General features: G+C 45.0%; 1 protein-coding gene across 1 annotated transcript; it reads right to left on the minus strand.

The window, feature by feature from the left end:
- Positions 1-10,354: 10,354 nt before the first annotated feature.
- Positions 10,355-13,131, minus strand: LOC123428401 (trihelix transcription factor ASR3-like). Its single transcript, XM_045112596.1, has 2 exons — positions 12,082-13,131; positions 10,355-11,302 (listed from the first exon to the last, which is right to left on the minus strand). Exons 1-2 carry the CDS (start codon positions 12,932-12,934, stop codon positions 10,935-10,937), a joined length of 1,221 nt encoding a protein of 406 aa, XP_044968531.1. The 5' UTR covers positions 12,935-13,131; the 3' UTR covers positions 10,355-10,934.
- Between the last annotated feature and the right edge of the window lie 11,061 nt (positions 13,132-24,192).

Here is a 24,192-nt window from a genome sequence, read left to right on the forward strand (position 1 = left end):
TATGGAAACAGTATGTGGTCACAGAAATTTTGATCTGTTAGAAACCTTAGAAGGTTTTCCTCCGTCTCCTTGGGTTTGTTAGTTAGCGTCGCTATATGTATTTTATCTAGGTCAATAAACCCAATATTTAGGATGCTCTTACTTTTACACTCCAGAATCTTCATTCTGCATAATAGAGTACAAGTTATATATAGACAATGAATTGAAATAACTAAACAAGTTATATGTAGACAACGAATTAAAAACTTACACACAATAGCAACTCATAAGCGATTTGTCGAGAACGTCACCATTGGGGAGCTCCGTCGCTTAGAAATCTTCGACAAAGCGTTCTTGCTGGCACGCTTCCGCTTAGTATCATGTGCGGGCGGCGGCGGAGACGGACGACCCAAGTCCGGCGGCGGTGATCGAGATGGACTCGTGTTGTGCTGGCCGACGTCATGTGGAGGGCTTGGAGGTAATGGAGGTGTAGGTGACCTGCGACGACTCGGAGGCGGTGTTGTCCTTGGGGCCGAGCCTGGAATCTTGATGTAGTTCTTGTCCCATAGGATGACTCCATCCAATACTTCTCCGAGTGTCCTCACGTCTTCGGGTCCAGCTATGTCGAGCTCCATATCATTAAATCCCGTCATGATTTCATCCACCCCGACTTTAGCAAAGCCAGCTGGAATCTCACGGCCATGCCAGCGTGCATCAGGGCCAGAAGGTAAAGCTTGTCCGACGGCCACCTTCATGGATATGTTCTTGAATTTCTGATGGAGTTCACATGATGTTGACTCCTTGATTCCATCCACGGGGTAGCCGGGACCGCCCTCTATCATTCTTCGTTCATCGTCGGGCGGGGCCTCAGAGTCAGCCACGCTGCTTTTCCGCTTAGATGGGGCGCCGGTAATATCAAGTGCAGGATCTTCGTGGCGCGGTACTCCTCTAAGCTCATCAATCTACTTCTGTTGCTCGTTAATCCTGGCAAGCAACTGGTTGAACTTGTCATTCTCCTCATCCTGCTGCCGCTTCTTTGCTCTCTCTCGGCTTCTGTAAGTGTCTTGGTCTCTGGCAAACCCAAGCCACCACGGGTAAGAAGGACCGAAGCCTCGTGTTCGTCCTCCATGTTCGTCATTGCCGAGGAACAGTGTGAGCAAATCTTTATCTCTATCTGAAGTGAACTTTCTTTGTCCCTCCTTAATTTCTTTCACTATCTTTTTCCAATTCTCCCTGGGTATCCTAAGCTCGTCATTGCAGATGAGGTCCCCTGTTGTTTCGTCGTACGACCCACCATGAGCAAGGAACCAATTTCTTGCTCTCAATTCCCACTCATCACGGAGTGGTTCAGGTACGATGCCTTTATCTATCAGATCTTGCTCTTTCTTATCCCACTTTGGGATGGCAGTCTCATAGCCCCCTGGCCCCAGCTTGTGGTGATATTTCTTCTTGTCGGCATTTATCTTGTTCTTTTCTGATAATGCCTCGGCATCTTCTGACTCCTTGTACTCTTGAAATGCCTTCCAGTGATTCGCCTACTTGGCTAGATACCCCTCGAATACTGGCACTTTCTGTGTCTTCAGATAGTTTTTCCATAGCTTCTTCTTCCAGCTATGGAACAGTTCGGCCATCTTCTTCAGAGTCCACTGCTTGACTTTGGCCCTCAGTTTGTCTGCGGCGTCTTCATTCTCACATTCTGGCAGGTTGAAATGTGACATGAGATCATTCCAAAGATTATCTTTATACCTTTCGGCGACATAGTCACTATCGGCTGCCCCTTTGCGCTTGTTCCACTCCCGAACGCTGATCGGGACGTGATCCCTAACGAGAACTCCGCATTGCTTCTTGAATGTGTCAGCAGCATTCTTAGGAAGCTTGGGTTCGCCCGTAGGAAATATCACCTCAAATGTGTAATGCGTTTGTGCATCCAACTTTCTAGTCGGGCCTCGTTTCGTAGTTTTGCTCGATGTGGAGGCCTAAGAGGGAGAAACATTCGTCAAATGAATGCATATGTATACAATATAGAGCTATCTCCAATATTTTTCACATATTACAAGTGATTGTCGAACTTCATATGTATACCTCGCCGGACTTCTCCTCTTCACCGGCTTCTCCATCAGTGGAGCTATCACCTTCTCCGTCATTGGACCTATCTCCTGCCCCATCGGCTTCATCTTCGTGTCGCTCGACCTCCATTCCAACGTCCTGGTTTAGATATGACGACGGAGATTCAGCTGGTTCAACGTCGGGGTCGTCTTTGATTATATCTTTGAGAAGTTCTTCCTCTTCGAGGTTCCTGATATGTGGATCCATAGTTCTGCAAAAAACGGATTCTCTTAACCTTTGTACCAAAAAAGAATTATTCTATCAGGAACTCCGTTCCAAAACAACTTAAGTCTCGGGTCGTGGCTCCACCCGGGACTCCTAGATTTCAGCATAGTATTCAAAGTAGGAGTACTTTTCCAATTTGAGCATTCAATAAGCAAAACCAAATCGTAAAATAAAGTAGTATTCAAATTAGCATGCATTCAATTATAAGCTAATACATCATCACTTTTGTCCATACATCGTCGAATATTATCACTAATACTCCTCGAATACTATCATACATATAGCATCACTAATACATCTAGAACCGTAGCGCCCGACGGGTATCGGCGCGGGCGGTGGACACCCAAAGAGAAGGAACCATCACAGGATCATAGCTCCAGTGAGATCTCCGAAGAACCTGCCAGGTATGCTCGAACCTGTCCTCCAACGCAACCATGTAGCGACGGACGTGCTCATCCTCCTCGCTGACACGGTGACGTACCACCTTCGCGGTGTCCGGAAGCCTCGGCACCCTCACTGGCCCACGCGACCGCCACCAAACAAGGATCGGGTCAACGACGGGCTGGCTCCTCACCAACCTACGCCCCCCGGAAGGTAGCACCTCCTAATACCAGCCGGGCGGAGCCAAGTCCCGGACATGGCCCCTCTGATCAAGCAGGTGTCCTCCGCCGAGTCGACGACGAGGATGCGAGATAGGCATCGTAAAATGAACTAAAAAATAAACTAGTTATATTAATTTTCTTGCTAAAAATAAACTATTAACACTTAAGCATATACAATAGCAAAATTAAATTATTAACACTTAAGCATATACAATAGCAAAATTAAGCAATAATCTAAGAAACACTATTAACACTTAAGCATATACACTATACAATAGCAAAATTCCTCATCTTCTTATTTTCATTTTTCTTCTCCTCCTCTTCTTTTCTTCTCTTCTCCTCCTCTTCTTTTCTTCTTTTCTTATATACTATACACTATATACACTATAGCAAAATTCCTCTTCTCCTTATACACTATACACTATATACACTATACACTTAAGCATATACACTATACAATATACACTTTTTCTTCTTTTCTTCTCCTCCTCTTCTTATTTTCATTTTTCCTAATCTTATTTTCTTATTTTTGTTCATATTTCTTCTTCTTGTAACCCTAACCTAATTCTAAATATTACTAACCCTATAATCTAGCACAAACCTAATAACAATAGGAATTAAATGATAAAAAAATCTTTTCCTTTTTCTTCTTTCCTTCTCCGTTTTCTTCTTTTCTTCTCCTTTTTCTTTCTTTCTTCTCCTTTTTCTTCTTCTCTTCTCATTTTTCTTCTTTTCTTCTATACTGGCCGGAGTGTTGGGGAGGAGGGGGCGGGGGGCTTACCGGTCGGAGGTGTCGACGGCGTGCGGCGAGGAGGACGGCGCGACGGCGAGGAGGGCGGCCGACGGCAGGCGGCGGCGAGCAGGACGGCAGGCAGCCTGACGACGTCGGTTAGTTCGTCGTTGTGCTGCGCCGGGCAAGAGAACGAGAGGAAGAAGAAGAGAAATGGACGAATTGGGTTGGAAATTTTCGAAGTCCCGCTTATATAGGTGGATCTATAGTCCCGGTGCGTGGCTCGGGCCGGGACTAAGGACCCCCTTTAGTCCCGGGTGGTGCCACGACCCGGGACTAAAGGCCTCTTTTCGGGCAGACCAAGAGGCGGGAAGCACGGGGTCTTTAGTCCCGGTGCGTGGCTCCACCCGGAACTCAAGGGGGTCTTTAGTCACGGGGCGTGGCTCCACCCGGGACTAAAGCACCTCCTCGGCTGCACGATAAGTTTAGTCCCACCTCGCCCAGCGAGGGGGACTAACACTTGTTTATAAGCCCCGTCGCAGCTTGTCCATCAAGCTCCTCTCTAAAGAAGGCTTACGGGCCTAAACTTACTGAAAATTGAAACTATATTCAAAATTGTGGAGAAAATTCAATCTGAATTCAAAGTGAATTCATGTTGAATTCTGTCCATGATTTCTCATATAGTTTCAATTTTTTTCTATGATAATGAAATTTGAGAATTATTTTTACATATTTGAGAATTTGACAAAACTATGATAATGAAAAGTGTTTCAAATTGAATAAATAATGCAAAACTATTTTCTATTTTCATAATTAATAATTTTGACTATCCAAACTATTATCTATTTTGTTATTTTCAATTAAAAACTATTTTATTAAAAATTCTTTTTGCATATTTGAGAATTTGACAAAACTATGATAATGAAAAGTGTTTCAAATTGAATAAATAATGCAAAACTATTTTCTATTTTCATAATTAATAATTTTGAATATCCAAACTATTATCTATTTTGTTATTTTCAATTAAAAACTATGTTTATTAAAAATTCTTTTTGCATATTTGAGAATTTGACAAAACTATGATAATGAAAAGTGTTTCAAATTGAATAAATAATGCAAAACTATTTTCTATTTTCATAATTAATAATTTTGACTATCCAAACTATTATCTATTTTGTTATTTTCAATTAAAAACTATGTTTATTAAAAATTCTTTTTGCATATTTGAGAATTTGACAAAACTATGATAATGAAAAGTGTTTCAAATTGAATAAATAATGCAAAACTATTTTTTATTTTCATAATTAATAATTTTGACTATCCAAACTATTATCTCTCGAAGTAGCAGGGTTTCGAACAAGAACTCATCTCTTACAAATGGATTTCATTTTTTTGAATTTATTTGAACTCCATACTTTTTGTGTGTTCAAAATGCACCATTCAAAGGCACATCACAAAATTTCAACAATTTCTGACTTCATTTGGTATATTTCGTGCATTTACTTATTATTTTTTAGCTAGTTGACCCTGAAATTGAAAAGCACTACAGATGAACTCTGAAAATGTTGAAAGTTGGCATGCTATCATCATTTCACCCACATAGCATGTGTTAAAAAGTTGAGAGGGCTACGACAAAAACTGGATGCAGTTCGTGTACAAAACTGACAATCTCTCTCGAAGTAGGAGGGTTTCGAACAAGAACTCATCTCTTACAAATGGATTTCATTTTTTTTGAACTTATTTGAACTCCATACTTTTTGTGTGTTCAAAATGCACCATTGAAAGGCACATCACAAAATTTCAACAATTTCTGACTTCATTTGGTATTCTTCGTGCATTTACTTTTTTTTTAGCTAGTTGACCCTGAAATTGAAAAGCACTACAAATGAACTCTGAAAATGTTGAAAGTTGGCATGCTATCATCATTTCACCCACATAGCATGTGTTAAAAAGTTGAGAGGGCTACGACAAAAACTGGATGCAGTTCGTGTACAAAACTGACAATCTCCCTCGAAGTAGGAGGGTTTCGAACCAGAACTCATCTCTTACAAAGGGATTTCATTTTTTTGAACTTATTTGAACTCCATACTTTTTTTGTGTTCAAAATGCACCATTCAAAGGCACATCACAAAATTTCAACAATTTCTAACTTCATTTGGTATATTTCGTGCATTTACTTTTTTTTTGAGCTAGTTGACCCTGAAATTGAGAAGCACTACAAATGAACTCTGAAAATGTTGAAAGTTGGCATGTTATCATAATTTCACCCACATAGCATGTGTTAAAAAGTTGAGAGGGCTACGACAAAAACTGGATGCAGTTCGTGTACAAAACTGACAATCTCTCTCGAAGTAGCAGGGTTTCGAACGAGAACTCATCTCTTACAAATGGATTTCATTTTTTTGAACTTGTTTGAACTCCATACTTTTTGTGTGTTCAAAATGCACCATGAAAAGGCACATCACAAAATTTCAACAATTTCTGACTTCATTTGGTATATTTCGTGCATTTACTTATTTTTTTTGAGCTAGTTGACCCTGAAATTAAAAAGCACTACAGATGAACTCTGAAAATGTTGAAAGTTGGCATGCTATCATCATTTCACCCACATAGCATGTGTTAAAAAGTTGAGAGGGCTACGACAAAAACTGGATGCAGTTCGTGTACAAAACTGACAATCTCTCTCGAAGTAGCAGGGTTTCGAACAAGAACTCATCTCTTACGAAGGGATTTCATTTTTTTGAACTTATTTGAACTCCATACTTTTTGTGTGTTCAAAATGCACCATTCAAAGGCACATCACAAAATTTCAACAATTTCTGACTTCATTTGGTATATTTCGTGCATTTACTTTCTTTTTTTTGAGCTAGTTGACCCTGAAATTGAAAAGCACTACAAATGAACTCTGAAAATGTTGAAAGTTGGCATGCTATCATCATTTCACCCACATAGCATGTGTTAAAAATTTGAGAGGGCTACGGTAAAAACTGGATGCAGTTCGTGTACAAAACTGACAATCTCTCTCGAAGTAGAAGGGTTTCGTACCAGAACTCATCTCTTACAAAGGGATTTCATTTTTTTGAACTTATTTGAACTCCATACTTTTTTTGTGTTCAAAATGCACCATTCAAAGGCACATCACAAAATTTCAACAATTTCTGACTTCATTTGGTATATTTCGTGCATTTACTTTTTTTTTGAGCTAGTTGACCCTGAAATTGAGAAGCACTACAAATGAACTCTGAAGATGTTGAAAGTTGGCATGCTATAATCATTTCACCCACATAGCATGTGTTAAAAAGTTGAGAGGGCTACGACAAAAACTGGATGCAGTTCGTGTACAAAACTGACAATCTCTCTCGAAGTAGCAGGGTTTCGAACCAGAACTCATCTCTTACAAAGGGATTTCATTTTTTTGAACTTATTTGAACTCCATACTTTTTGTGTGTTCAAAATGCACCATTCAAAGGCACATCATAAAATTTCAACAATTTCTGACTTCATTTGGTATATTTCGTGCATTTACTTTTTTTTTGAGCTAGTTGACCCTGAAATTGAAAAGCACTACAAATGAACTCTGAAAATGTTGAAAGTTGGCATGCTATCATCATTTCACCCACATAGCATGTGTTAAAAAGTTGAGAGGGTTACGATAAAAATTGGATGCAGTTCGTGTACAAAACTGACAATCTCTCTCGAAGTTTGTGGTGAGACTTTGGGAAACTGGTCTTCATATGAGCATATGAATCGTCGATCAAGGCAACTGCCATATGAGCCATCGAAGTCCTGTCATGTCGAAGCCTGAATATCGTTTGGAGATCAACGAGGCAACCAGCTGGTATCTCAATACTGAAGCTGTGCCTCATCTTCAACTTGTCATTCCTTATGTCAACAGAAGCAAAAGTGATGCCGCTGCGAAGGAAGTCCATGAGTTCTGGACAATGCTTGTCACTCCTGCAACAGAAACAAATTAAAATGGAACAAATGTTACATACTGCTGCAATAAGGAAACATGTTTCACTACAACTAAAGAGAAAATTATCTTTAGGGTTCAAATAGAACATATGCAATGGAACCTAGAGAGATCACTATAGCTATCCAATGGAACCTAGAGAGATCACTAGCTATATGCAATTTTCATGACTATGACATATCATATTGCTATCCAATGGAACCTAGAGACATCACTAGCTCTATTCAATTTTCATAACCTTGGATCAAAGAACACCGCATAAAATTGTATCACTACAACTATGATTTCAATGGAACATATTGAACCAATCAGATTTTTCAGATTGTGGAACACTATTCCAATCAGATTGTGTTCCCTTCAACTAATCAAAATTGTTTCACTACAACTATTTGAAGCGAACCAACTATGATTCCAATGGAACATATTAAACACTACTTGATTCTAATACGATTTTTCAGATTGTGGAACACTATTCCAATCACATTGTGTTCCCCTTCGACTAATCAAAATTGTTTCACTACAACTATTTGAAGGGAACCAACTATGATTCCAATGGAACATATTAAACACTAGTTGATTCTAATACGATTTTTCAGATTATGGAACACTATTCCAATTAGATTGTGCTCCCCTTCAACTAATCAAAATTGTTTCACTACAACTAGTTGAAGGGAACCAACTATGATTCCAATGGAACATATTAAACACTAGTTGATTCTAATACGATTTTTCAGATTATGGAACACTATTCCAATTAGATTGTGCTCCCCTTCAACTAATCAAAATTGTTTCACTACAACTATTTGAAGGGAACCAACTATGACTGAAACAGAACATATTAAACACTAGTTGATTCTAATACGATTTTTCAGATTATGGAACACTATTCCAATTAGATTGTGCTCCCCTTCAACTAATCAAAATTGTTTCACTACAACTATTTGAAGGGAACCAACTATGATTGAAACAAATAAACTTACAATGTCATTATCATGGATCAAAGAAAGCCTCAAAACTTACCTCGCCCATTGTAAGATCAAGACATGGCGTGCGAAGCATAGTTGGATGACGACAACACCGCGTTGATCAGCCATGTACTCCAGATCAAGCCCCAAGAACTTCTCATGATCCGCTGCGTGGTCAAACCATCGTTCCTTCAACTGTTGAAGAAAAAACGGCACCTCCCTGCTCAGGTTCGTGTACAAGACACGGAGCTTGGTCGTGCCATGTGCGAGCACCTCATGAAAGCTAGTTGGCATGGTGGAAGAAGAGAAGGGAAGAAGAGAGGAGAAGAACAGAGAGGGCGACGCGAGAGAGAAGAAGAAACAGAGAAATGGCGACTGTACGCTTCGGTTCGTGCTTTTCATTGCCCGAAACGACGCGGGATGCAAACCGTTTGGGTCTTTAGTCCCGGGTTGAGCCACCAACCGGGACTAAAGAGGTATACCAACCGTCGCCACCACTACGGCAGGCCACGTGTTAGTCCTTTAGTCCCGGGTTGAGCCACCAACCGGGACTAAAGGGGGATACGAACGGTTGCCACCACCACTGCCCACCGCGTAGCCTTTTAGTCCCGGTTTGGGACACGAACCGGGACTAAAGGCTCCTTACGGGCCGGGACTAAAGCCTCGAGGAAGGAATTGAGAATTGGGGTGACGTGGCCGGGCCTTTAGTCCCGGCCCACAGGCAGCACGGGACTAAAGGGTCCAGGCCAAAGGCCCGTTTTCCACTAGTGTTTGTTCTGCATTACTATATAAATTCTCAAGAAAAAAACCAAGATTGACTCCATGGCAAAAAATATATATTTATTGTTATAGGTCACTATTCTCACTATTTTGACTGAAAATTTATCTTTTTTGAAAAGATGTGAAATGCTATTTTTTTCTCTTTGTGGAACTTTTCTCATAAGTACAATAGAATGTCAAGTTCATTTCAAAAATATTTTCGGAATTTTTCAACTATTTGTTGAATTGTTATTTTTTTATATAGTGTGTAGATAAACCCAAGAACGAAATGTTCCCGTCTTGTAGATATAGTAGGTGGAATATTAAGTTTACCAATTCTAAAATAGTTCATCTTGATTTAAATTATAAATCAATGGCTTATATTGAGCAATTCTAAAATAGTTCATCTTGATTTAAATTCTAAATCAATGACTTATCTTGAGGCCACGCGAGGGTTATGGCTTGGCATAGTCACCCACATTATTCAGTTGAGCTGATCTTGCTGTCCGCCTCTAGGAATTTTATGGAAATGTCTAGAACACATTTAGATGTGACATAGTTATTTCACATCTAAATGATTAAATCAAGCATAAGAAAAAGAATAAATATGCCCATATGAATTTTTATATAAGATCAATGATATATCACTTAGATATGCAATACTTATCTCACATCTAGATGTGTTTTTAGCAAAACCGAATTCTTATCATTTAGAGTAGGTGATGTGTAAATCGCATTGTACGTTGTGGCCCTCTTCCTCTTTTTAAAATGTAGCATCAGTGTATCGAAGATTACTTAATTCGCAAGATATGTTGCACGATCCATGATCAGTAGATGGTAAGACGCCTTTACGGGGAAAGGCGAGTGGACACATTGTCGCGAGTATTTGGAGAGAGAGCGATCGACGACAGCGGAGCGTGGCCGTAAGATACGCATCGTACGGCACGGGTCAAGTCTAGCTGGCCAGTCCACGGGAGACGGACGGCCCTAGCTAGATGGCTAGCACGGCAGGTGATTGCATTGAGTACACTAGTTGAACAATGATACTACAACATGTAGGTACGACCCGATCCCATTCCCATACAGATACAGCACCATGCTCGGTAGCGTAGGTGACATGCAGGCATGATGCTTGCATGCAACACGAGGGCAAAAGAGGCAATACCTCCAAAAGCTAACGCACGCACTTGATCTATACTCCCGGCGATGCATGGAGGCCCCACTGCCGGCGATCACGTGACAGCATGCAGCGACCTTGCTAGCTAGGCCACTACTCTAATCATCACGGTCCACGACCGACAGGCCCAAACAAAACCCAACAACGCAATCGCAATGCATCACAACCACCATCAAACCCAACATGACCAAATTCTACGTACCCAAGTCATCCATCACTCGCTCACAGCCACAGCCTCCCAACAATTGCCCTTAATTACATCCCGGTCCCTTGACCCGATCGACCACCGTCCCAAATCTTGATGCCATGCCTTGCATGCGTCAGAGAGGATGCCATCTCTGCCCTGCCGGGCCTCATGGTGCAAAAAGTAACGGCTGGTTGTGCTTGGTTGATGGCGGCATCCATGCATGGTGGACGATCACCTGGAGGAGTCGCCGCTACGGCCGTGGTGGTCGGACACGAGGGCGTGGATGGCGCCGGAGAGGCCGTTCACGGCGGCCACCAGCCCCGCGAAGCCCTGCCGCCGCACCTCGTTGCGCTCCGCCTCCAGCCGCAGCCGCCGCTCCTCCAGCTCCAGCACCTCCCGGTGGCGCCGCTCCCGCCGGTCCTCGCACGCCACCAACGTCCGCGCCAGCACCGTCGCGCTCCGCACCACGCTCGACCCCAACCGCTCCACCCGCCGCCGCCGCTTCGCCTCCGGCTCGTCGCCGTCCCCGCCGCCTCCTCCCGACATCCCGCCCAGCCCATCCGACCCGCTCTCCGACGACCCCGTCATCTCCTCCTCGGCTGCGCAGCGTTCAAACCAAGAAGATCATGATCAAACCTGTTAGCTTAGCATCAGCATATACACATTAGCACGGCATTTTCATCAATGATCAAAAGAAAGCCAAGAACAAAAGTGGAGACGAGAAGAGATTGGAAACGGAAGGCAGGAAAGGTGCTTTCGTTCTCGCATGCTTGCTCGTCAGTTGCTCCAAGGCTTCAGGCTTTTGCCGAATGGATTTCTCCCAGCCTTTTTAAAGTGCTTGCATGCAAAGATGATACACTAGCAGCAGCAGCAGCATCTCAGGCCTATCTAACTATAGCTAGTGGTAGATGGCAGAGGCAGGCACAGAGCAATGCAATACAATACAATACTACTCCTGTACTGTTGTACTCCTACGTGCGTGGCAAAGCAAATATTTCTTGTGCGGCTAAACCCCTGAAAATAGCTGGAGTCTGGGCCAACTTTACCCCCGTGCGTGGACTGCATGCAGCTTTATTCCAGCCGGCACGGCGACCCAGCATTATTACCGCTACCACCGCCCGGGGGAAGGAATCACCCACAGTAAAAAGGTTAAAGAGCCATCACATGAGAATGAGAGTATGAGACCACGGGGGGAACGCATGAGCTAAAATAATTACGCCAGCCATCAATGCAAGTACTCCTAGATTAAGTATCTGCCAGCCCAATCATAACGCCCGGGCCCGCGTGTCAGTTGAAGAACAGTAAGCAAATGCATGGATGGATTAAGATAGTAACGTGTGCTTGGATTAAGTAGGAACGGGCGCGCGCCGAGCATTACCGGAAACGGACGTCGCCGACGGCACCGAAGATGGATGCGGCAGGGGTGGCGGGAGCTGCAGCAGTGCCGGAGGCTGGGGGTGGAGATGATGATGCTTCTGCTGTTGCTGCTGCTGCTGCTGATTGAGGAGAGGCTTTGGCGGCGAGGGTGGTGGTGGTGGAGGAGGGGGCGGCAGGGCGAGCTGGGCTGGAGCCCCGGGCGCGATCGCGGCGCCGCCCCGGCGTGCGGCGCGGCGGGAGAGCACGTCGAGGAGCGCGTCGTAGACCTCCGGGGCGAGGTTGGTGGGCAGATTCCGCTCCTTGCGGTCGTGCCGCTCCATGGTCCAGTAGGACGGCAGCGGCGTCTGAGGCTGCTGCTGCTGTGCTGCCGGGGCGGCGGCGTCGACAGGAGGCGCGGCGGCGGCGATGGATGCGCGGCGGGCCTCGTAGTCGCGGACCTTCTTGTAGTCGCGGAGGAGGTTGTCCCACTTGTCGTTGCACTGGTTCTGGCTGCGGAGGCAGCCGTTGATCCAGCAGTAGTTCTCGACCCACTTCCAGCGCTGCTCGGCCGAGCGCGGGGTGGGCGGCGAGGACGGCCCCGCCATGGCCACGCCCCCGCCGGCCCGGCGGTCGTCGTCGAGGCGCTTGGCGGTGATGAGGATGAGCGTCTCGTGCAGCGTCCAGTTGCCCTTGCGGTAGTCCCTGGGCGCGGACGCCGGGGAAGGGGGCGGCGCCGCGGGAGGGTACGCGTGGTGCGGCGGCGTGGAGAGGTGCAGGTTGTGGTGGTGGTGCGGGTGCGTCTGGTAGGCGGCGAGCGGGGACGGCACGGCCGCGGCCGCCGAGGAGGACGGCGAGGGGTCCGACGACGCCGACATGGCGAGCTAGCAAGACTAGCTAGCAGGCTTGGGCATTGGGACGCGGTGCGGTGCGGTGCGGTGGGTGGGTGCTGCGAACTGCGTCGCGGTGGAGTATTTACATGGGCACGGCGTTTGGTGCGCGCGGTACGGTACGGGGTCTCGCTCTCGTCTGCCCGACGCCTCTCCGCCGTTTCCCAGCGAACGTTTCCGTGGTCTCGCGCGGCCGTTTTGTGCGTGCGGCTGGGTGGTGGTGGTGTGCTGGGTGGAGAGGAGGAGGGTGGTGGCAGGGGTTGGCATGTGAGAACTGAACGCATTTCATCTCCCCTCTCCCTCATGTGAGGCGATCAGGGATCCGTGCCAGAGCCTCGCTTACTATTCGCACACTCACTCACGCCCGTGTACCTTCTTGACCGCTTCCTCGTCTCTCGTTTTTCCCGTCTCCCTTGTGTGTGTGTTCTGTTTGTTATCGATCAGTTGACTGAAATTGTAATTCGGATTAGTAGATACCTTGAGCAAAGAACCCAGACCGAAGACATGGCTGCCTACGAGGAGACCGGCTTTTCTACTCCCTCACTCCGTTCCTAAATATATTTGTTTTTAATTTTCTTTACTAAAAAACTATATACGGATGTATCTAGATATAATTTAAAATATAGATTCACTCATTTTACTTTATATATAATTTTTTATTGAAAATGATTAATATTTAGTAACGAAGGGAGTACTATGCATGGGCGAAGGCCTCCATAGCGGGACCGTCATGACTATTTCAAACATTGTAACACACAGTTCGGTTATTAAATTTTTTGATCTAATCAGACGTTTTAAACGGGTCTCAAACGTCTCGGCTCACAGGTATCCTCAATATCCAGTCTAAATATGAGATGAATATGTGGTGTCCGGACTAACAGGCACCCTATATCCCGCCCAAATATGGGACGGATATGGGGCACCCACGTTAACCGGCACCCCCAAGATCGAGCCCAAATATGGGGCGCCCGGTCACGTCCGTCACGTCTGCCTGACTCGCGTTGGTCCGCATTGACCCCACATATATTCGTTTCCATCTGCTCGTCTGACCAAACCCTAGCCACTTCGCTCCACTCCCCTTCACTCTTATCCGCCACCCAAGCTCATCTTCGACACTGAGGGCCGCGGATCTGACTCCGACCAGTTTGGATCCGTCGACTAGGGTGTCATCTCTCGCGGGTTGGAGGAGGCAATGTCGGGACGCATTGCACTCTGTCGGCCCCGCAATGACATCGCCTGGCCAACGTCAGAATCTGACCATCACTGTCGTGGTATTTCCGCGACAGATGCCATAGGGTGGCTTAACTCATGGATTGGGGACGATGGACGCCAACGGCGTCTCGGAACGGGTTTGGACGTAAGACACATGACGCCGGTGTATCCAGGTTTAGGGGCCTCCGGTGAGGTAATACCCCTAGTCCTGCGTGTGTGACTATCTGGAATCACAGTACAATGGTGCTCCTGGAGCTGTATCGGAGTGGTGTATGTGTGTGCTAATGCGAAGGGAGCCAGCCCCTCTCTCTCGGGGGGGGGGGAGGGGCTTTATAGTGCAGCCCGGGCTATACAGTGTTGAGGATAAGATACTCGGTGCGACCCAACTGCCAGCCTCTGGCCGGCCTGGGGGGCCACCGGCTGCCAAGTCTTGTCATGGGGCCCGTCGGCCTCTGCCGCCAGCGGTTTATGCACCGGGCGGCTACGGCGCGTGCGCGGGAGGATCGATGGCTACAGGGCCGCGCCGTCTAGCCGTCGTCGGTGTCATCTAGGCTCCGTGTAGCCATGCTAACGCCGCCATCATCCTGCTACGGCCCTAGCCTGCTACGGCCTCCCACTTGGTCCCTTGTGTCCCAAGTTGCCTTCCACCTCTTGGCCTTTTAATGGGGGTTGATATTTAATTAAATATATAATTGTTCTAAATACTTTGATGTCATTTTATATACTCCCTCCGTTCCTAAATATATGGTGTATTAGTTTTTTCAAACGTCAAACATTGTCTATGTTTGACCAACATTATAGCAACATATATAAATATTGAATATACCAAATATATATAATATAAAGATATATTTTAGGATGTATCTAGTGATAATGATTTCGTATTCTCGATATTGATATTTTTTGTCAATATCTTTGGTCAAAGTTTGAGAAGTTTGAATTTTTGAAAAATAATACACCTTACATTTAGGAATGGTGGGAGTATAATTTAACATATGAGGAACAAATTTCCACCTATATTTATTTATCGATAATACCCCGTGTTACCGATACTCCGTGAAACCCTTCCAATGACCCCAAAACGCTTCTAGATCTTCTCCAAACCATTTTGTATGTTAACGAAATAATTTCACATGTATGTTCTCGTCACTCTAGTCATACTAACACTCAGCGTATCGTGATTACCTTAAGATTGTGACCCCGTAGGTTCGGTAACTCATAGACATGAAGGAAACCCCATCGTTCAATAACCGATAGTGGAACCGTGGACGTCCATATCGATCCCTATGAGCACCTGAATGATATTCGAGCGGCCTTTGGTTACTATATGACATTCCCCTTGCTTCGCGATACTTTAGAAAACCCGGGACAAAACAATATCCTCCTAAGTCATCACATGCTCACTATACCATTATCCTTGTGATGATGAGTTGATGGATATACTTCTCGCCCCTTGTTGGTTATCCCAAGTGGAAGGTGGAGATGTAGTCAGCAGCAGATTTCCCTTACACGGGGACTCTAAGGTTTATCAAACCAGGAGGACTCCGAGGATCAACAAGCATGTGTCCGCTACTCTGGCGCTAGCAGAAGACGTGGACCTGCACACACAACAAATAACTTTGCTCCCAACGAGTTCACAGAGGTTGTCAATCTCTCCGGCCTTGTAGTTTGCAAAGGATCAAAACACAAGCGGGAATAGTGATAGTGATTGCAACGGGAAACTAAACAAAGGCAGTAAATGATGGAGGTGTAAACAATGGTGGTAATATGGACCGGAGTCACATGATGTTCACTAGTGATGTCTCTCTCAAAAAAGACGATAAACAACTATGTTGGATAAACAAATTACAGCTGGGAGATTGACAGACTTATAAACGCACTGCAATGCTAATCATGCTGAAAAGACCTCGATGACGCCTAGAGGGGGGTGAATAGGCTATTTAAAAACTTCTTCAGATTTGGCTTGAACCTGATGCGGAAATAAACTAAGAGGGTACTTGTCAAGCACAAATCCTAAATGCACTAGGCACTACAACGTGTATCAACAACACGATCTACTAAGATGGACACAATGCAGTTACTAACAAGCACAAGTAAGTTACACAAACTTACTTGAGCTATATCACACGACAAGTAGGTGAACAACACAAGATACTAGATCACACTATATCACACGATATATCAAGGGCTGCAAGTATGTACGTGTGAATATAGAGAGTATGCTTGAATGATTAATCTTGCACAAGAAATGGCCAACACAATATAATGAGCACAAGCAATATGCAATGTATGTATGCTCAAATAACACAAGTAAACCACATGTAAGGAGTTAGGGTTAAGGATAACCAAGGTCACTGAGACGAAGATGTATCCCAATGTTCACTTCCTTGGAGGGAAGCTAGTCACCGTTAGAGAGGTGGATGTTACCACGAAGGCACACCAACGCCACGAAGGCTCACCCTATTCTCCCTTTGAGATAACACCACGAAGGCGTTTCTCAACCACTGGCGGTAAGCCTTTGAGGTGGCTTCCAAACCCTCACAAACTTTTTCGGGGGAAATCACACGGATTAATTCCTCTCCGAAGAACTCCTACCGCCTAGGAGTCTCCAACCTCCAAGAGTAACAAGATCACGGGGAATGCTCAAAACTTGCTCAAATCACAAATAGCTTGGGTTAAGAGAAGGAGAGGGAGAAGATCTATATTTTGATTGGAACAACTCTCAAAGGGGCTCACAAATGCTCTTGGGATCTAAGATTTGGAATGAGCAAATGTGTGAGGTGGAAATGTGTTCTTATGAGGATAAGGCTGTGTTTGGCAACCCTCTCATGAAGTGGGAGGGGGGTATTTATAGTGGGGAGAGAAAAAGAGCCGTTGGGGACACTTTAAGTCACACAGGGTCCGGACGTCCGACAGTTGTCGGAAGTCCGGGCGTCCGCGAGGGGTCGGACGTCCGAGGCCTGTAGATACGACTGAAACTATTTTGAATTAAACAGCGTCCGGACGTCCGACACAGGTCGGTCGTCCGAGGCCTGTAGATACGACTGGATCTATGTTGAATTTATCATCCACCGGACGTCCGGAGAGGACCGGAAATCCGAGTTATACATCTCAACTTCTATTGGTGGTAGGTTCCGGATTTCCGACGGGTGTCGGACGTCTGGCGCTCGGACGTCCGGAGGAAGCCGGAAATCCGACTTATAGAGCTCATGTTCTTCTGGTACATGGCACCGGATTTCCGAAGCCTGTCGGTCGTCCGAGCCTTGACCGGCCCTCGGACGTCCAGAGGAAGCCGGAAGTCCGAGTTATATGGCTCAAGTTTCTCTGGTGCATAGTTCCGGAATTCCGAAGCTGGTCGGCTATCCGGGCCTCGGACGTCCGGAGAGAACCGGAAGTCCGAGTTATATGGCTGTGATTTCTCTCGTATAGGATTCCAGATTTCCGAAGCTGTCGGTCGTCCGGCCCTCGGACGTCCGGAGGAGGCCGGACGTCCGAGGCACTGGTTCTGTTTTCAAATAACAGCAGAGCAGTGGAGATGTGGTCTGAACAGAAAGTGAAGATGTAGTTTGAGCAAGTTCATCGCAAAACCTATGATCCCCTCTTAATAGTGCGGGATCCCTAAGGACTCAAGAATCATAAAAGAGTACTGATGATCCATACTTGAGTGTATACTTTTATTCGCTGATCATTACTCCGCACCACTAACGTCAAAGGAACTGATACCTTTGAGTTAGCCCTTTCACCTGAGCTTGATGTTGTTGTTCCTTCTTGGCTCAAGTTTAAAGCAAGACATGATGAAGTCTTCAAGTAGCTTTCCCATACACAATGCGGAAAGCCTAGCTTATGTATTCATCTTCATTTGTCCACCATGTGACCATCCACAAGAATCAAGCATGAAGCTCTCAAGAATGTTTATCTTGATCTTGTCCTGTCCACCATGTGTACATCCACAAGAATCAAGCATGAAGTGCTCAGGAATGCTTATCTTGATATTGTCCTTGTTAGCACATGAGGTTGTCCTTGTCAGCACATGATCATTGACAATAGTTTCAATGATATATTCGTGCTGATCCGCTTGAACTTGCACACCACAATCTTGATGACGATCACCACTTGACGTCATCCTTCATGGGTTGTATGAGATCTTCCTTTTGACGCAAGCCCAATGGAAGCACACCTAACCCCCACATAGGAGTCTCACAAAGACCATGAGTTAGTACACAAACACGTAATGGACAACACTTACCATACCATGGGATCACTTGATCCCTCTCGGTACATCTTGTACGCTTTGTGTGTTGATCATCTTGATTTACTCTTTGTCTGAGATCTTGATCAACCTAGTGTTTCTATGACCATTATTTGGGTAATAGCTTGAATAACATCTTGGTCATCATATAAACTCCTTGAACCCAACAGATGGACTTCAAGAAGTGTCTATGGACAAGTCCTATAAATATAACTTAAAGCAACCATTAGTCCATAGGAGTTGTCATCAATTACCAAAACCACATATGGAGATATATGCTCTAACACATGCTACAAGAAATTTAGAGGTTCAAAAGTAATGGGCAGTATGCCAAGACAAGTAGACTGTTTATCCATCAGCATCTACTCTCTAATCATCCACCTTGAGATATCTATCCAGAACATCTCACTGGTATTAAGTTGCGAGCCCCACCCAAAGTGTAAACTCAAAGCAACGGACAAGTGCATTAACGAACTTTGCGTAAGGTAAACAATCCTTGCAACCGTGGTCACAAGCACCGCTGTTTTCTCCCTGGTGACAACAGCACATCCCCTAGTCTCATGTTTCTATAACTCAAGCTAGACATCATGGGGCATGAACCCACAATCATGCATAACGCTCCCTCTTGGAGTTAAAATCTACTACTCGGCCAAAGCAATAAAAAGTAACTGAGAACATGCATGAATTACTCAAGAACATAATATAAAAGGAGAACCAAATATATAACTCATCACAATATGAACATAATCTCACAATCCATCGGATCCCAGCAAACGCAGCATAGCAACAGCGGGTAAATTACATAGATGCCTTGATCATGTAGGGCAACTCACAAGGGCTAAACATTGAAGCACAAGATTGGAGAGAAGACATCACATATCTACTGGTCATGGACTCATGGTCCAAGTAGGACTACCCACTGTTGGGGAACGTCGCATGGGAAACAAAAAAAATTCCTACGCGCACGAAGACCTATCATGGTGATGTCCATCTACGAGAGGAGATTTGGATCTACGTATCCTTGTAGATCGCACAGTAGGAAGCGTTAAGAAACGCAATTGATGTAGTGGAACATCCTCACGTCCCTCGACCCGCCCCGCAAACCGTCTCACGAACCGTCCCGCGATCCGTCCCACGAACGGACGACACCTCCGCGTTCAGCACATGTACAGCTCGATGATGATCTCGGCCTTCTTGATCCAGCAAGCAAGACGGAGAAGTAGATGAGTTCTCCGGCAGCGTGACGGTGCTCCGGTGGTGTTGAAGGATCTACTCATGCAGGACTCCGCCCGAGCTCCGCAGAAATACGATCTAGAGGAAAAACCTTGGTGTTTGTGGTCGGGCTGCCGTGGCAAAAGTTGTCTCAAATCAGCCCTAGAACCACACTATATATAGGAGGAGGGGAGGGGAGGCTTGCCTTGGGGTCCAAGACCCCAAGGGTCCGCCGGCCAAGGAGGTGGAGGAGTCCACCTCCAATCCTAGTCCAACTAGGATTGGAAGGTGGAGTCCTTCCCTTCCTTCCCACCTTTTTTTCTTTTCTCTTTGATTTTCTATCTCCTGCGCATAGGGCCCTTTTGGGCTGTCCCACTGATACGTCTCCAACGTAACTATAATTTTTGATGGTTTCATGCTATTATCAAGTCAAACTTTGGATGTTTTGTATGCCTTTTATATATTTTTTGGGACTAACCTACTAACTCAGTGCCAAGTGCCAGTTCCTGTTTTTTTCCATGTTTTTGACCCTTTCAGAGGAGGATTTTGAACGGAGTCCAAAGTGAATGAAACTGCCAAAAAGATTTTTCCAAAACAGAAAAAGATCGGGAAGCCGGAGAATCTGGGCACGGGGCCTGCACGGACCCCACAAGCCCTCATGGCGCGGCCAAGGGGCCCGCGCCACCCTGGCTTGTGGGCTCCCTGGGCCACATCTGCCCTAGGTTTTGCGCCTATATATTCCCTAAAATCCCAGAAAAATCAGGAGATCATCGAAAGTACTTTTCCGCCGCCGCAAGCTTTTGTCTCCGCAAGATCCCATCTAGGGCATGTTCTGGTGCCCTGCCGGAGCGGGGATTCGGATACGGAGGGCTTCTTCATCAACACCATGACCTCTCCGATGATGCGTGAGTAGTTCACCATAGACCTACGGGTCCATAGCAAGTAGCTAGATGGCTTCTTCTCTCTTTTGGATCTTCAATACAAAGTTCTCCATGATCTTCATGGAGATCTATCCGATGTAGTCTTCTTTTGCAGTGTGTTTGTCGAGATCCGATGAATTGTGGATTTATGATCAAATTATCTATGCATCTTATTTGAGTTTCTTCTGATCTCTCTTATGCATGATTTCATATCCTTGTAATTCTCTTCGAGTTGTGGGTTTTGTCTGGCCAACTAGATCTATGATTCTTGCAATGGGAGAAGTACTTGGTTTTGGGTTCATACCGTGTGGTGACCTCACCCAGTGACAGAAGGGGTAGCGAGGCACGCATCATGTTGTTGCCATCAAGGGTAAAAAGATGGGGTTTTCATCATTGGTTTGAGATTATCCCTCTACATCATGTCATCTTGCTTAAGGCATTACTCTGTTCGTCATGAACTCAATACAATAGATGCATGCTGGATAGCGGTCGATGTGTGGAGTAATAGTAGTAGATGCATAAAGTATCGGTCTACTTGTCTCGGAAGTGATGCCTATATGTATGATCATCGCCTTAGATATCGTCATGAATTTGCGCGGTTCTATCAATTGCTCGGCAGTAATTTGTTCACCCACCGTAATACTTGCTATTTTGAGAGAAGCCTCTAGTGAACACTATGGCCCCCGGGCTACTCCACACCATATTTTCAACCTTACACTTTTTACTTCGTTGCACTTTCCGCCTTGAGATCTCACTTTGAAATAAATCTTGAAGGGATTGACAACCCCTTTAAAGCGTTGGGTGCAAGCTATTTTGTGTTTGCGCAGGTACTCTCGACTTGACGAGATTCTCCTACTGGATTGATACCTTGGTTCTCAAACTGAGGGAAATACTTACTGCTCCTGTGCTGCATCACCGTTTCCTCTTCAAGGGAAAAACCAACGCAAGCCGAGTCTCCGTCAACGTGTCAATTTCTGGCGCTATTGTCTGTTGTCGTAGCACCCACCAGCCCACTAAGGGCTGGTGCGGCACCCCTAAGGCCTATGGGCTTCCCCGGGTGGTCTAGCCCCCCCGGTGAACATCCGAAACCCATTCGTCACTCCTGGTACATTCCCGGTAATGCTCGAAAACTTTCCGGTAACCAAATGAGGTCATCCTATATATCAATCTTCGTCTCCGGACCATTCCGGAAACCCTCGTGACGTCCGTGATCTCATCCGGGACTCCGAACAACATTCGGTAACCACACATATAACTCAACTATACTAAAACATCGACGAACCTTAAGTGTGCAGACCCTCCGGGTTCGAGAACTATGTAGACATGCCCCGAGGTACTCCTCAGTTAATATCAAATAGCGGGACCTGGATGCCCATATTGGATCCTACATATTCTCCGAATAACTTATCGGTTGAACCTCAGTGTCAAGGATTCATATAATCCCGTATGTCATTCCCTTTGTCCTTCGGTATGTTACTTGCCCGAGATTCGATCGTCGGTATCCGCATACCTATTTCAATCTTGTTACCAGCAAGTCTCTTTACTCGTTTCCGTAATACAAGATCCCGTGACTTACACTTAGTCACATTGCTTGCAAGGCTTGTGCGTGATGTTGGATTACCGAGTGGGCCCCGAGATATCTCTCCGTCACACGGAGTGACAAATCCCAGTCTTGATCCATACTAACTCAACGGACACCTTCGGAGATACCTGTAGAGCACCTTTATAGTCACCCAGTTACGTTGCGACGTTTGATACACACAAAGCATTCCTCCGGTGTCAGTGAGTTATATGACCTCATGGTCATAGGAACAAATACTTGACACGCAGAAAACAATAGCAATAAAACGACACGATCAATACGCTGCGTTCATAGTTTGGGTCTTGTCCGTCACATGATTCTCCTAATGATGTGATCCTGTTATCAAGTGACAACACTTGCCTATGGCCAGGAAACCTTGACCATCTTTGATCAACGAACTAGTCAACTAGAGGCTCACTAGGGACAGTGTGTTGTCTATGTATCCACACATGTATTTTTGTTTCCGATCAATACAATTCTAGCATGGATAATAAACGATTATTATGAACAAGGAAATGTAATAATAACTAATTTATTATTGCCTCTAGGGCATATTTCCAACAGTCTCCCACTTGCACTAGAGTCAATAATCTAGTTCACATCACATGTGATATCAACGAATCCAACACCCATATAGTTCTGGGGTCTGATCTCGTCTTGCTCGCGAGAGAGGTTTTAGTCAACGGTTCTGAAACTTTCAGATCCATGTGTTCTTTACAAATCTTCATGTCATCTCATAGATGTTGCTACTACGTGCTATTCGGAAATACTCCAAATATCTACTCTACTATACGAATCCATTTTACTACTCATAGTCATTCGGATTAGTGTCAAAGCTTGCATCGACGTAACCCTTTACGACGAACTCTTTAACCACCTCCATAATCGAGAAAAATTCCTTAGTCCATTAGTTACTAAGGATAACTTTGACCGCTGTTCAGTGATTCAATCCTGGATCACTCTCTGTACCTCTTAACAGACTTGTGGCAAGGCACACATCAGGTGTGGTACACAACATGGCATACTGCAGAGTCTATGGCTAAGGCATAGGGGACGACCTTCGTCCTTTCTCTTTCTTCTGCCGTGGTCGGGCTTTTGAGTCTTACTCATATTCGCACCTTACAACACATCCAAGAACTCTTTCTTTGCTGATCTATTTCGAACTCCTTCAAAAACTTGTCAAGGCATGCATTTCATTTGAAAGTTATGTTTAGCACTTTGATCTATCTCCATATATCTTGATGCTCAATGTTCAAGTAGCTCGATTCAGGTCTTCCTTTGAAAACCCCCTTTCAAACAACCTTTATGCTTTACAGAAATTCTACATCACTTCCGATCAACAATATGTCAACCACATATACTTATCAGAAATTCTATAGTGCTCCCACTCACTTCTTTGGAAATACAAGTTTCTCATAAACCTTGTACAAACCCAAAAGCTTTGATCATCTCATTAAAGCGTATATTCCAACTCCGAGATGCTTGCACCAGTCCATAAAAGGATCGCTGGAGCTTGCATACTTGTTAGTATCCTTAGGATCGACAAAACCTTCTCATTGTATTACATACAATCTTACCTCAAGGAAACCGTCGAGGAAACAATGTTTTGTCTTCCTATGTGCAATATTTCACAAATAATGCAGCCACTACTAACATAATTCCAACAGACTTTTAGCATCGCTACGAGTGAGAAAGTCATACCATAGTCAACTCTTTGATCTTGTCGAAAACATCTTTGCGACAAGTCAAGCTTTTCTTAATAGTGACTTATCACCATCATCGTCTGTCTTCCTTTTAAAGATCCATCTTTACTTAATAGTCTTATGACCATCAAGTAGTTCTTCCAAAGTCTACGCTTTGTTTTATACATGGATCGTCTCTCGGATTTCATGGCTTCCAGCCATTTGTCGGAATCCGGGCCCACCATTGCTTCTTCATAACTCCTAGGTTCATTGTTGCTCAACAACATGACCTCCAAGATAGGGTTACCGTACCACTCTGTAGTAGTACGCGACCTTTGTCGACCTACGAGGTTTGTAGTAACTTGATCCGAAGCTCTAATGATCACTAT

This window comes from Hordeum vulgare, chromosome 2H (assembly GCF_904849725.1).
Source record: "Hordeum vulgare subsp. vulgare chromosome 2H, MorexV3_pseudomolecules_assembly, whole genome shotgun sequence".
Lineage (NCBI taxonomy): Eukaryota > Viridiplantae > Streptophyta > Magnoliopsida > Poales > Poaceae > Hordeum > Hordeum vulgare.

Excerpts from the sequence above, each read along its gene's own strand:
- LOC123428401 (XM_045112596.1), bottom strand. The coding sequence starts at position 12,934 with ATGTCGGCGTCGTCGGACCCCTCGCCGTCCTCCTCGGCGGCCGCGGCC. Across the intron at positions 11,303-12,081 it reads GTCGGCGACGTCCGTTTCCG|CCGAGGAGGAGATGACGGGG; the intron begins GTAATGCTCGGC and ends AACGCTGCGCAG.